This window comes from Bos grunniens, chromosome 12, assembly GCF_055505025.1.
Source record: "Bos grunniens cultivar Pamir isolate PY7600 chromosome 12, Bosgru_T2T1.0, whole genome shotgun sequence".
NCBI classification, from domain to species: domain Eukaryota; kingdom Metazoa; phylum Chordata; class Mammalia; order Artiodactyla; family Bovidae; genus Bos; species Bos grunniens.
In genome coordinates this window covers 73597594-73613287 of record NC_141176.1, presented here as the reverse complement: position 1 = coordinate 73613287, position 15694 = coordinate 73597594, and the positions used below count along the sequence as shown (strand labels likewise).

Here is a 15694-nt window from a genome sequence, read left to right as displayed (position 1 = left end):
GTGAAATATATATTTAATCAGTAGATAGTACTTTTATTATTTGTTTACAGTATTAAAAAAACAGAATCAGGATCGTTAAGACTGCTAACATCTCAAAAGAATTTCCGAGATTTTAATTCTGCAGTCAGACTCTTAAGAACTCTGTTTCAAGTTGTGGTAGGTACAAATCATCCAGATTGCCCTACACTATTATTGATTTTGCAAAAGTATAACTTAAGTACAATAAACAAAGCAAGAGTCACTTCTTGGTAAGAAAACAAGACAAGATTTCCTTTAAAGAGAAAAAATGACGACTAGTTTTGATCAGTGGTTTATGGATGTGGGTGTAGGAGAGATTCTTCTATCCATTTATCCTGGAAATATAAGAGATAAAAAAATAACTTGTCAATGAAAAGACTATCACATAGATTGTGCTTCTGGATAACACAAGATTCTTGTGGATGCAATAAAACCCTGAACAGACTACATGAAATTCTGAAAGGATTGAGAAATAAAATGTAATTCCTATCCAATGATACTCATTACCCTTCAATTACAGGGAGAATAGAAGCAAAAAGAAACCATGGAAGGTTTTAAAGGTAAGCTCCTAATTGTAACATCAACCTAGGGTCAGTATTGAATCTGCATGTAAGCTGATATGGTACCCTGCACATCTCAATAAGTTCAGAGATCAGCTCTGGTTCCCAGATCCTTGCTTTATCACCCCTGTTTGTTTTGATCTCACCCACCTTGGTTAACTCTGTTAAATCAGAACATTATAAAACACTGGGGTGTCTTCTTTGTATGCTGAGGTCTATACAAACCCTAAGACAAAGCTTTTCTAAACTTGTCCTTTCCTTGGGATACACTAACCACACTCTTCACCCCTCATTTCGCTGCCTTGTATCTTTTCACAACCACACCAACTCTGGGACCTGTATATTCTTCAGGCAGCTCACAACTGAGAGCACAGCTAACTCCATTGAAGAGTGAAAGGTGGGGTTTGATTTATAGTCTGTTAACCAGCACAACAGAAAGCATTAGGGAAACATGGTGCACTTCCTCCTTCGTGTTTAGTGTATCTCATTGATCAACAGCTTCCTTTCTACCTTTTGTTAGGATTCAAGTTTATTAAAAATTCAATACTGGAAACCATTTATTTGCTAATTTTACAAAGAATACCTTAAAAATAATAGCACAGAGAACTCTACTCAATATTCTGTGGTAATCTATTTGAGAAAATAATCTAAAAAAAGAATGAATATATGTATAACCAAATCACTTTGCTGTACACATGAAACTAACACAACATTATAAATTAACTATACTTCAATAAAATTAAATTTTGAAAAAAAGTTTTTTAAAAAAGTTAAATTCAAGGGTTTTCAGACCCATCTTATAATTCAAAAATTCAGCATATGTATGCATAATAATAGAAATAAGAAAAAAGTAGACCTGAATGAAATAAAAAACTAACTTCTAAGCAAAAAACTCAACAAAGACAAAGCCTGGTTCTTTGAAAGCACCATGAAATATAAAAGATAAAAAATGAAGGGAAAATTTACCATTAACATGAATCAAAAGAAGATAATACAGCATACTAATGAATTGAATCTAACAACATAAAATAGATAATACTTCACAATCAGACTTGGCTAGGCAAGTCCAAAATCCGCAGGGCTGGCTGTTACAAAGGACAGGCTGGAATTCTTGGGCAGGAGCTGAAGCTGTTATCCACAGAATGAATTTCTTTTTTCTTTAGGGAAGCTGTAGCTCTTAGTGCATTTCAATTAACTGAACTGTGTCCATAGAACTATACAGGGTAATTGCCCTTACTTAAAATAAACTGATTATGGACTTTAATCATCACATCTATAAAATACCTACAGAGCAACACAGATATCATCTACAGATTGAATAACTGGGGAATGTAGTGTGGTCAAGTTGACACTTTTTTATTTATATGATAATATACATGTTTCAACACCATTCTCCCAAATCAACCTACCCTTGCCTTCTCCCACAGATCCAAAAGACTGTTCAATACATCTGTGTCCCTTTTGCTGTCTCGCATACAGGGTTATTGTTACCATATTTCTAAATTCCATATATATGCCTTATTATACTGTATTGGTGTTTTTCTTTCTGGCTTAGTTCACTCTGTGTAATAGGCTCCAGTTTCATCCACCTCATTAGAACTGATTCACATGCATTCTTTTTAATGGCTGAGTAATACTCCATTGTGTATATGTACCACTGCTTTCTTATCCATTCATCTGCTGATGGACATCTAGGTTGCTTCCATGTCCTGGCTATTCTAAACAGTGCTGCAATGAACATTGGGGTACACGTGTCTCTTTCAATTCTGGTTTCCTCGGTGTGTATGCCCAGCAGTGGGATTGCTGGGTTGTATGGCAGTTATATTTCCAGTTTTTTTAAGGAATCTCCACACTGTTCTCAATAGTGGCTGTACTAGTTTGCATTCCCACCAACAGTGTAAGAGGGTTCCCTTTTCTCCACACCCTCTCCAGCATTTATTGCTTGTAGACTTTTGGATAGCAACCATTCTGACTGGCGTGAAATGATACCTCACTGTGGTTTTAATTTGCATTTCTCTGATGATGAGTGATGTTGAGCATCTTTTCATGTGTTTGTTAGCCATCTGTATGTCTTCTTTGGAGAAATATCTGTTTAGTTATTTGGCCCATATTTGATTGGGTTGTTTATTTTTCTGGAATTGAGCTGCAGGAGTTGCTTGTATATTTTTGAGATTAACTCTTTGTCAGTTGCTTCATTTCCTATTATTTTCTCCGATTCTGAAGCCTGTCTTTTCACCTTGCTTATAGTTTCCTTTGTGGTGCAGAAGCTTTTAATTTTAATTAGGTCCCACTTGTTTATTTTTGCTTTTATTTCCAATATTTGGGGAGATGGGTCATAGAGGGTCTTGCTGTGATTTATGTCAGAGAGTGTTTTGCCTATATTCTCCTCTAGGAGTTTTATAGTTTCTGGTTTTACATTTAGATCTTTAACCCATTTTTGAGTTTATTTTTGTATATGGTGTTAGAAAGTATCTTAGTTTCATTCTTTTACAAGTGGTTGACCAATTTTCCCAGCACCACTTGTTAAAGAGATTGTCTTTTCTCCATTGTATATTCTTGCCTCCTTTGTCAAAGATAAGGTGTGCATAGGTGCGTGGATTCATTTCTGGGCTTTCTATTTTGTTCCATTGATCTATATTTCTGTCTTTGTGCCAATACCATACTGTTTTGACGACTGTCACTTTGTAGTAGAGCCTGAAGTCAAGCATTAAAGTTGACACTTTAATGACCATCACAAAAAGGAAACTTTTCCCATGCCCTCTCATGAGGCCTGCATAATTCTAATACAAAAAGCTGACAATATATTTTAAGAAAAGCAAATTACAGACCAATATTCTTCACAAACAACAGATAAATTGTTGTTTTTGTCAAAAAATTCTTGACAAAATATTAACAAACTACAAACACTTCAGTTCAGTTCACTGGCTCAGTCGTGCCCAACTCTTTGCGACCCCATGAATCACAGCACGCCAGGCCTCCCTGTCCATCAACAACTCCTGGAGTTCACGCAAACTCATCTCCATCAAGTCGGTGATGCCATCCAGCCATCTCATCCTCTGTCGTTCCCTTCTCCTCCTGCCTCCAATCCCTCCAAGCATCACATCTTTTCCAATGAGTCAACACTTTGTATGAGGTGGCCGAAGTATTGGAGTTTTAGCGTTAGCATCAGTCCTTCCAATGAACACCCAGGACTGATCTCCTTTAGGATGGACTGGTTGGATCTCCTTGCAGTCCAAGGGACTCTCAAGAGTCTTCTCCAACACCACAGTTCAAAAGCATCAATTCTTCAGCGCTCAGCTTTCTTCAGAGTCCAACTCTCACATCTATACATGACCACTGGAAAAACCATAGCCTTGACTAGACAGACCTTTGTTGGCAAAATAATGTCTCTGCTTTTCAATATGCCATCTAGGTTGGTCATAACATTCCTTCCAAGTTGTAAGCGTCTTTTAATTTCATGGCTGCAATCACCATCTGAAGTGATTTTGAAGCCCCCCAAAATAAAGTCTGACATTGTTTCCACTGTTTCCCCATCTGTTTTCCATGAAGTGATGGGACCGGATGCCATGATCTTCGTGCTCTGAATGTTGAGCTTTAAGCCAACTTTTCCACTCTCCTCTTGCACTTTCATCAAGATGCTTTTTAGTTCCTCTTCACTTTCTGCCATAAGGGTGGTGTCATCTGCATATCTGAGGTTATTGATATTTCTCCCGGCAATCTTGATTCCAGCTTGTGCTTCTTCCAGCCCAATGTTTCTCATGATGTACTCTGAATATAAGTTAAATAAGCAGCATGACAATATACAGCTTTGATGTACTCCTTTTCCTATTTGGAATCAGTCTTTTGTTCCATGTTCAGTTCTAATTGTTGCTTCCTGACCTGCATATAGCTTTCTCAAGAGGCAGGTGAGGTGGTCTGGTATTCCCATCTCTGTAAGAATTTTCCACAGTTTATTGTGATCCACACAATCAAAGGCTTTGGCATAGTTAATAAAGCAGAAATAGGTGCTTTTCTGGAACTCTCTTGCTTTTTTCCTTGATCCAGCGGATGTTGGCAATTTGATCTCTGGTTCCTCTGCCTTTTCTAAAACCAGCTTGAACATCTGGAAGTTCACGGTTCATGTATTGCTGAAGCCTGGCTTGGAGAATTTTGAGCATTACTTTACTAGCATGTGAGATGAGTTCAATTGTGTGGTAGTTTGAGCATTCTTTGGCATTGCCTTTCTTTGGGATTGGAATGAAAACTGACCTTTTCCAGTCCTGTGGCCACTGCTGAGTTTTCCAAATTTGCTGGCATATTGAATGTAGTACTTTCACAGCATCATCTTTCAGGATTTGGAATAGCTCAACTGGAATTCCATTACCTCCACTAGCTTTGTTAGTAGTGATGCTTTCTAAGGCCCAATTGACTTCACATTCCAGGATGTCTGGTTCTAGGTCAGTGATCACACCATCGTGATTATCTGGGTCATGAAGATCTTTTTTGAACAGTTCTTCTGTGTATTCTTGCCACCTCTTCCTAATATCTTCTGCTTCTCTTAGGTCTCTACCATTTCTGTCCTTTATCAAGCCCATCTTTGCATGAAATGTTCCCTTGTTATCTGTAATTTTGTTGAAGATATCTCTGCTTCTTCTGCTAAGTCGCTTCAGTTGTGTCCGACTCTGTGAGACCCCATAGACGGCAGCCCACCAGGCTCCCCCATCCCTGGGATTCTCCAGGCAAGAACACTGGAGTGGGTTGCCATTTCCTTCTCCAATGCATGAAAGTGAAAAGTGAAAGGGAATGCGCTCAGTCGTGTCCGACTCTTAGCGACCCTATGGACTGCAACCTACCAGGCTCCTGGATCCATGGGATTCTCCAGGCAAGAGTACTGGAGTGGGGGGCCATTGCCTTCTCCATGAAGATATCTCTTAGTCTTTCCCATTCTGTTGTTTTCCTCTATTTCTTTGCATTGATCACTGAGGAAGGCTTTCTTATCTCTCCTTGCTATTCTTTGGAACTCTGAATTCAGATGCTTGTATCTTTCCTTTTCCCCTTTGCTTTTCATTTCTCTTCTTTTTACAGCTATTTGTAAGGCCTCCCCAGACAGCTATTTTGCTTTTTTGCATTTCTTTTCCAATAGGATGGTCTTTATTCCTGTCTCCTGTACAATGTCACAAACCTCAGTCCATAGTTCATCAGGCATTTTATCTATTGGATCTATTCCCTTACATCTATTTCTCAATTCCACTTTATAATCATAAGGGATTTGATTTAGGTTATACCTGAATGATCTAGTGGTTTTTCCTACTTCCTTCACTTTAAGTCTGAATTTGGCAATAAGGAGTTCATGATGTGAGCCACAGTCAGCTCCTGGTCTTGTTTTTGCTGACTGTATAGAGCTTCTCCATCTTTGGCTGCAAAGAATATAATCAATCTGATTTGGGTGTTGACCATCTGGTGATCATGTGTAAGGTCTTCTCTTGTGTTATTGGAAAAGGGTGTTTGCTATGACCAGTGTGTTTTCTTGGCAAAACTCTATTAGCCTTTGCCCTGCTTCATTTCATATTCCAAGGCCAAATTTGCCTGTTACCCCAAGTGTTTCTTGACTTCCTACTTTTGCATTCCAGTCCCCTATAATGACAAGGACATCTTTTTGGGGTGTTAGTTCGAAAAGGTCTTGTAGGTCTTCATAGAACCATTCAACTTCAGCTTCTTCAGTGATACTGGTTGGGGCATAGACTTGGATCACTGTGATATTGAATAGTTTGCCTTGGAAACGAACAGAGATTATTCTGTCGTTTTTGAGATTGCAACCAAGTAATGCATTTCGGGCTCTTTTGTTGACCATGATGGCTATTCCATTTCTTCTTAGGGATTTCTGCCCACAGTAGTAGATATAATGATCATCTGAGTTAAATTCACCCATTCCAGTCCATCTTAATTCGCTGATTCCTAAAATGTCGACGTTCACTCTTGCCATCTCCTGTTTGACCACTTCCAATTTGCCCTGATTCATGGAAGTGACATTCCAGGTTCCTATGCAATATTGCTCTTTACAGCATCAGACCTTGCTTCTATCATCCGTCACATCCACAACTAGGTATTGTTTTTGTGTTGGCTCCATCCTTTCATTCCTTATGGAGTTATTTCTCCACTGATATCCTGTAGCATATTGGGCACCTACTGACCTGAAGAGTTCCTCTTTCAGTGTCCTATCATTTTGTCTTCAAACTACATACAGCAATGCATAAAAAAGAGGCTACATTTTGACAAAGTAAAGTTTATTCAAGTAATGCAAGTTTAACCTTCAAATACCAATCAGTATAATTCACATTAAAAGAGTTAAGATAAATAATCACATGATTATTTGAAGAGATGTAGAAAAATTATTTGTCCAAATTCAACACTTATTCTTTACTAGGAAAAAAAAAAACACAAACAAACAAAATCTTGGCAATTGAGGAGTTAAAGGAAATGTTTTCAATCTGACAATGGATATCTATTTTAAAATTGTAGTTAATATAATTTGTAATGAAGAAATACTGAAATATTTTGCCCCAAGAGTACAAGATTGTCTTATATAATCATTTCTATTCAACACTGTACTGGAAAGTCTAGCTACAACAAGTCAAGAAAAGGAAATAAAAGTCATAAATACTGGAAATGAAGAAACAAAACTGTCATTATTTACAGCTGACATAATTGTATGTGTACAAAATTCTACATAATTTAAAAAAAAAAAAAACACTAACTCCAGGCAAAGCAAAGCAAATTTATAAATAAATCAACCATATTTCTATAGACTAGCAACAAGAAATTGAATAATGGTATTAAAAAAAAAAAATCTAATAGGACTTCCCTGGTGGTCCGAATGGATAAGAATCTAGCTGCTAAAGTAGGACACATGGGTTCAATCCCTGGATCTGAAAGATTCCACATAACAAGGAGCAACTAAACCCATGGCCACGCCTACTAACCCCATGCTCTAGAACCAGAGTGCTGCAGCTCTGAAGACCATGTGCCCTAGAGTCCATGCTCTGGAATAAGAGAAACTACCACAGTGAGAAGCCCATGCACAGCAACTAGAGAAAGCTCACGCATAGCAACAGAGACCCAGCACAGGCAAAAATAAATAAATACATTTTTTAAAACCCAATAATACAGTGAAAAAGCAAATATGCATGAATATATTTAACCAGAGAAGTATAAGATGTATATATTAAAAATTAAGAAACATTTCTAAAATCAAACAATACCTAAATAAGTGGAGAGAGACATCATATTTACAGTTGCAGATTCAACATTGTTAAGACTTAGATTCCTCAAATTATCTACAGTTAAAAGGAAATATTAATAAAATTATCAGTGGGTTTTTATGGAAAAAAAAATTGAAAGGCTTCTAAAATTTACACAGAAAAGTATCCAGGATGATAAAACAACCTTGACAAAGGAGTACAAAGTTAGAGGACTTAGACTATGGGTTTCATCTTTTATGAAAATGTACAATAACCAAGATTGCAGTATTGATATAAGGGTAAACATATTAGTGGAACAAAATAAAGTATACAGACACAGACCTACTTGCATAGATTCAAAGGATTGTAACCAAAGTGCTAACTGAATGTAAGAAAGTCATTTAATAAATGTGGCCAAGATGACTGGAAAAAATAAACCTCAACCACTAACTACTCTTCCATACACAAAAGTTAGTGCAAGGTGCATCATTTCCTAAAAAGGTAAAATAACAGGAAAGCTAGACCTGAAAATCAATGAGACTAGAACATTCTCTCCTCATTAATGAAAATGTTTCCTACTGAAATCAGGTAGCATTGATCCCTGTCCCTCTATATGGTCATGCAAAAATGTGATGAATTCTGATTCTGACTGGTAACTAACCATGAGCTAAGCATGCAGTAGAAACCCAACCTTGATCTAGCTTGCTATAGCAAAGAAACAGAACCATTCACAAAATCTTTTCAAAGTAATTCACAATCACTGTCAAAATGTGACAATGTTTTTGGGAAAGATTGCTTCTGAGGATAAATTATGAAGCTAAAGCCAGCAGGACACATTCATAAAGCAAGTTTGCAGAAAATTAAAAAAAAAAATCAGAATTTTTTTTTTTTTAATTTTTGCATTAAAAGTCCTCTGCCTCTGAATCTCAGCTCACTTCTTATTGGTAAACAATAGAAGCTTTTGCTTATAGGCTGTTTGCATTCAGATGCTCAATGCTGCATTTCTGTGTACAGCTTTTGATAAATTCCTTTCATTTCCAAAATTAACACTTGGATAGAAAAAGAAAGTTCCCCACAGGCTTAATCACCGAAAAGCATATAGAATTAAAAAACAAACAAACACCCCACATGAGCAACAATACTGAATGAAGAAAAGGGAACTGAGATGACCCTACATCATTCTTCAGAAACTCAAGTTCACAGACAAAAAAAGGCTAGATAGAAGGCTCGATTTCTTTTCTTTTTTTCTTAACAAACGTTAAGACAGAGCAATCAACATGTAAAAAGAAATCTCAATGTAAGACCAGAAACTATAAAACTCCTAGAGGAGAACATAGGCAAAACACTCTCTGACATACATCACAGCAGGATCCTCTATGACCCACCTCCCAGAATATTGGAAATAAAAGCAAAAATAAACAAATGGGACCTAATTAAACTTAAAAGCTTCTGCACATCAAAGGAAATTATTAGCAAGGTGAAAAGACAGCCTTCAGAATGGGAGAAAATAATAGCAAATGAAGCAACCGACAAACAACTAATCTCAAAAATATACAAGCAACTCCTACAGCTCAACTTTAGAAAAATAAACGACCCAATCAAAAAATGGGCCAAAGATCTAAATAGACATTTCTCCAAAGAAGACATACAGATGGCTAACAAACACATGAAAAGATGCTCAACATCACTCATTATCAGAGAAATGCAAATCAGAACCACTATGAGATATCATTTCACACCAGTCAGAATGGCTGCGATCCAAAAGTCTACAAATAATAAATGCTGGAGAGGGTATGGAGAAAAGAGAACCCTCTTACACTGTTGGTGGGAATGCAAACTAGTACAGCCACTATGGAGAACACTGTGGAGACTCCTTAAAAAACTGGAAATAGAACTGCCTTATGATCCAGCAATCCCACTGCTGGGCATACACACCGAGGAAACCAGAAGGGAAAGAGACACGTGTACCCCAATGTTCATCGCAGCACTGTTTATAATAGCCAGGACATGGAAACAACCTAGATGTCCATCAGCAGATGAATGGATAAGAAAGCTGTGGTACATATACACAATGGAGTATTACTCAGCCATTAAAAAGAATACATTTGAATCAGTTCTAATGAGGTGGATGAAACTGGAGCCTATTATACAGAGTGAAGTAAGCCAGAAGGACAAACACCAATACAGTATACTAACGCATATATATGGAATTTAGAAAGATGGTAACGATAACCCTCTATACGAGACAGCAAAAGAGACACTGATGTATAGAACAGGCTTGTGGACTCTGTGGGAGAGGGAGAGGGTGGGAGGATTTGGGAGAATGGCATTGAAACATGTGGAATGTCATATATGAAACGAGATGCCAGTCCAGGTTCAATGCACGATGCTGGATGCTTGGGGCTGGTGCACTGGGACGACCCAGAGGGATGGTATGGGGAGGGAAAAAAAAAAAAAATGAACCAGACATTTTCTGAGATAACTTTGATCCCATAGTCAAATTACTGGCTTAAAGCCTTTCTATCTAAAAGGAAAGATATAAACATCTGAATGCAGAGTTCCAAAGAATAGCAAGGAGAGATAAGAAAGCCTTCTTCAGCGATCAGTGCAAAGAAATAGAGGAAAACAACAGAATGGGAAAGACTAGGGATCTCTTCAGGAAAATCAGAGATACCAAAGGAACATTTCATGCAAAGATGGGCTCAGTAAAAGACAGAAATGGTATGGACCTAACAGAAGCAGAAGATATTAAGAACAGATGGCAAGAATACAGAGAAGAACTGTACAAAAAAGATCTTCACGACCCAGATAATCACAATGGTGTGATCACTGACCTAGAGCCAGACATCCTGGAATGTGAAGTCAAGTGGGCCTTAGAAAACGTCACTACTAACAAAGCTAGTGGAGGTGATGGAATTCCAGTTGAGCTATTCCAAATCCTGAAAGATGATGCTGTGAAAGTGCTGCACTCAATATGCCAGCAAATTTGGAAAACTCAGCAGTGGCCACAGGACTGGAAAAGGTCAGTTTTCATTCCAATCCCAAAGAAAGGCAATGCCAATGAATGCTCAAACTACTGCACAATTGCACTCATCTCACACACTAGTAAAGTAATGCTCAAAATTCTCCAAGCCAGGCTTCAGCAATATGTGACCCGTGAACTTCCTGATGTTCAAGCTGGTTTAGAAAAGCCAGAGGAACCAGAGATCAAATTGCCAACATCTGCTGGATCATGGAAAAAGCAAGAGAGTTCCAGAAAAGCACCTATTTCTGCTTTATTGACTATGCCAAACCCTTTGACTGTATGGATCACAATAAACTGTGGAAAATTCTGAAAGAGATGTGAATACCAAACCACCTAAACTGTCTCTTGAGAAATCTGTATGCAGGTCAGGAAGCAACAGTTGGAACTGGACATGGAACAACAGACTGGTTCCAAATAGGAAAAGAAGTTCGTAAAGGCTGTATATTGTCACCCTGTTTATTTAACTTATATGCAGAGTACATAATGAAAAACACTGGACTGGAAGAAACACAAGCTGGAATCAAGACTGCCAGGAGAAATATCAATAACCTCAGATATGCAGATGACACCACCCTTATGGCAGGAATCAAGATTGCCGGGAGAAATATCAATAACCTCAGATATGCAGATGACACCACCCTTATGGCAGAAAGTGAAGAGGAACTCAAAAGCCTCTTGGTGAAAGTGAAAGTGGAGAGTGAAAAAGTTGGCTTAAAGCTCAACATTCAGAAAACGAAGATCATGGCATCCAGTCCCATCACTTCATGGGAAATAGATGGGGAAACAGTGTCAGACTTTATTTTTCTGGGCTCCAAAGTCACTACAGATGGTGACTGCAGCCATGAAATTAAAAGACGTTTATTCCTTGGAAGGAAAGTTATGACCAACCTAGATAGCATATTCAAAAGCAGAGACATTACTTTGCCAACAAAGGTCCATATAGTCAAGGTATGGTTTTTCCTGTGGTCATGTATGGATGGGAGAATTGGACTGTGAAGAAGGCTGAGTGCAGAAGAATTGATGCTTTTGAACTGTGATGTTGGAGAAGACTCTTGAGAGTCCCTTGGACTGCAAGGAGATCCAACCAGTCCATTCTGAAGGAGATCAGCCCTGGGATTTCTTTGGAAGGAATGATGCTGAAGCTGAAACTCCAATACTTTGGCCACCTCATGCGAAGAGTTGACTCATTGGAAAAGACTCTGATGCTGGGAGGGATTGGGGGCAAGAGGAGAAGGGGACGACAGAGGATGAGATGGCTGGATGGCATCACTGACTCGATGGACGTGAGTCTGAGTAAACTCCGGGAGTTGGTGATGGACAGGGAGTCCTGGCGTGCTGTGATTCATGGGGTCGCTAAGAGTCGGACACGACTGAGCCACTGATCTGATCTGATCTGATTGTCCTTGTTGGGCATCCCAGGTGGCTCAGTGGTAAAAAATTGGCCTGACAATGAAGGAAACGTGGGTTTGATCCCTGGGTCAGGAAGGTCCCCTGGAGAAGGGAATGGCTACTCACTCCAGTATTCCTGCCGGAGAAATCCCATGGACAGAGGAACCTGGAAGGCTACAGTCCATGGGGTCACAAAAGAGTCAGACATGACTTAGTGACTAAACAACAACATTATCCTAGTTAAAGTATTATTTTTACCTTATTTTTACCAATCTTTTCTTTCTAAGTAACCACATCTGGCTTTATCCAAATAAATTGGTACAGTAAATATTTGTCTTATGTGGTAAATCAGTGCATAATTTAGCTTATCTAGGCTATCTTTCCATGAAAGATGGTTGTTTCTGTCATGAAATATGCTCACAGTAAAGGGAATCCACATCAGACACCTGGAAAGCAGAGGGAGAACCATTCATCCAGCACGTCGCTGCTTCAGACCAACCTTGACGTGACTGTGTAGACACTCCTGCCCCAGATGTTACTCATGTTAGCTCAGCCTTCCAATCAGAACAGCACCTTTCTCTAACAAACACAGCCTCTTAGTGAAGATAACAGGACACATCACCAGGCTGAAAAGCCCACCCTCAGCCCCTGTGCGGAGAAGGCAATGGCACCCCACTCCAGTACTCTTGCCTGGAAAATCCCATGGATGGAGGAGCCTGGTAGGCTACAGTCCATAGGGTCGCACAGAGTTGGACATGACTGAAGCGACTTAGCAGCAGCAGCAGCAGCCACTGTGAGAAGGCCTTGAGAAACAGGCACTCTTCTGTTCCCTGTGAGAACTCTGACAGGACTGTTTTGTTACCTGGATGAAATCTTGAAATATCAGGGGCAGCAAGTCATCCATATGCCCAATGTCTTTGGAGAAACGATTCAAAATTCTTCCTGCAAGAACAGGACACAAGAAATGACTCATTTCCTCAGATAGGAGCTTTAAGAGAAACAATTCGTGAACAAATAAAAGCAATATTCTTAAAGTATATGTAGTTAGGAACTTCTCTAGTGGCACAGTGTATAAAAATCCGCCTGTCAGTGCAGGAGACATGTGTTTGATTCTTAGGTTGGGATGATCCCATGCAGGAGAAAAGGCAACCCACTCCAGTATCCTTGCTTAGAAAAGCCCCATGGACTCAGGAGCATTGCAGGCTACATTCCATGTGGTTGCAAAAGATTGGATAAAACTCAGCAACTAAACAACAACAAAATATTAATATATTATAGATTCACATGAAATAAGCTGACATCCAAGGTAAAAAGAAAAAAGAAAATAGGATGAAATTCTACCAAATGACAGTGGATTGAAACTGAGCTCTGATTTTTAAAAAATCGGGAGAGTTTTGTGGCAGCATCAGGAAGGGTTGGTGAATTTCAGAATGTTCCCTTCTTTTAGATTCAGTCCATCTAAGATTCACTCCAGTGCTAAACTGGTAATAAACAGTTCCAAAATAAGTAAGTTAATCCATATTAATTTTGTTATCCATATAATTTAGTTATCCATATTAATTTTGTTGTGACAATTTTTAAATAAACATAATTATAATCTCTCTTTTATAATTAAGTAACAGAAAAAGATATTTTCTGTATCATACATCAAACCTGGGCTGGTGATTCATTTCATATATGATATTATACCTGTTTCAATGCCATTCTCCCAAATCATCCCACTCTCTCCCTCTGCCACAGAGTCCAAAAGACTGTTTTATACATCTGTGCCTTTTTTGCTATATGGAAAAACCAATACAATCTTGTAAAGTAATTAGCCTCCAGTAAAAAAAATAAATAAATAAATAAAAGTCTTTAGAAGTTCTAAAATATATATATATAATTTATATATATATAAATATATATATAAATATATATATATATATAAATATATATATATATATATTATTCCTGAGATGACTTTGATCCCATAATCAAATCACTGGCTTCAAGGCTTTGTGTCTTCAATAACTGCTCTCTCTAGTCCATATTGGGCTTTCCAGGTTGCTCAGTGGTAAAGAATCTACCTGCCAATACAGGGATATAGATTTGATTCCTGGGTCAGGAAGATCCTCTGGAGAAGGAAATAGCAACCACTCCATTATTCTTGGCTTGGAAATCCCATGGACAGAAGACCCTGGTGGGCTGCAGTTCATGGGGTTGCAAAGAGTGGGACAAGACCTAGCAACCAAACCACCAACTACCATAACTTCTCTGTAATTTTTTTTTTTTTTCCCTCGAGATGATTCATAGCATCTCCCATTTTGGGAAATTGTGGATTCTGGTCATTTCCAAATTGTGAGTTTACTACTGGGATACTGAGTTTTATTTTCAGAGGTGTACAAGATGTGACAAACACAGACTTATGAATAAGCATCTAAGAATATCAGAGGGATGTAGGCAGGAAAACAGAAATATTACTGAATGACTAAGGATCACTTATCATTGATTTTCTTTCCCTTGTCATAATCACAACAATAGCATATACAAAAGGCTGTAGGATTAGAAGAGGAGAACGAATTTCTAGTAAATACCTAGTGTGAACTAAAAATGCCACTTGTCATTTCTGTAAACAAAGGTTGCTGCAACCATTATGACTCTGCAGCTACCCCTGCAAGGGCATTGCACCCTTTGGAAACTTGGGATGAGAAAGCATAGGGTACTGGCCCCAGATAGCAGAGGTGCCCATCAAAGGAACTGTAACAGGGAACAGTCAATTTTGACTCCATGTTGAATCTGCTTGACTTTAACTTTAGCTATTCATTGTTTGTGTCAGCAAAGCTTGCCCCTCTGCCTGAATGTTAAATTAAAATGGCTCTTTTTCAGCTCATGGGGAGACAATCTAATCCTCACCATCTGTGAATGGCTGCAGAAAAGAAAAAGTAATACATTTCCTCCTATTTTGCAAAATAAATGGTCCTTTAACTTTACTTCCTCACCTTCTCTCCTTCTTTGTTCTATAAAACAGATGAGCATCCAGACCCCAATAAGATGGTTTTTTGAGGCATTAGTCTGCCATCTTCTCAGTCTGCCAATTTTCCAAACAATGTCATTATTCCTGACCATAATACTTGTCTGTAAGATTTATTGGCCTGTCATGTGGTGAGCAGAGTGAGCTTGAACTCAGGAACATGGCTATACATGGTTTTCTCTTCGTGACATAACATACCAGAAACAAAGTCCACCAGAAACAATCTATTACAAATTCCACTTTCAGAAATAAACACAAGGTAGAGTTTGATTTAATACACCATTAAAAGGGTAAATAACTTATGCCCCTAAACCTTTGCAAATAACCTAGTACTTATTTGGGTTTCTATTTTCTTAAAGGAATGAAGTGAAGTGAAGTCGCTCAGTTGTGTCCGACTCTTTGCCACCCTGTGGACTGTAGCCCACCAGGCTCCTCCGTCCATGGGATTCTCCAGGCCAGAATATTGGAGTGGGTT

The 15694-nt window shown here is 38.5% G+C and overlaps 1 protein-coding gene across 1 annotated transcript in view; it reads right to left on the bottom strand.

The window, feature by feature from the left end:
* Positions 1-15694, bottom strand: part of LOC147361900 (ATP-binding cassette sub-family C member 4-like) — a 171412-nt gene that overhangs the window by 70497 nt on the left and 85221 nt on the right. The window contains exon 20 of the mRNA XM_086330241.1: positions 13072-13151. Within this exon, the coding sequence (XP_086186367.1) occupies positions 13072-13151 (80 nt within the window). The remainder of the gene's footprint in view (positions 1-13071; positions 13152-15694) is intronic.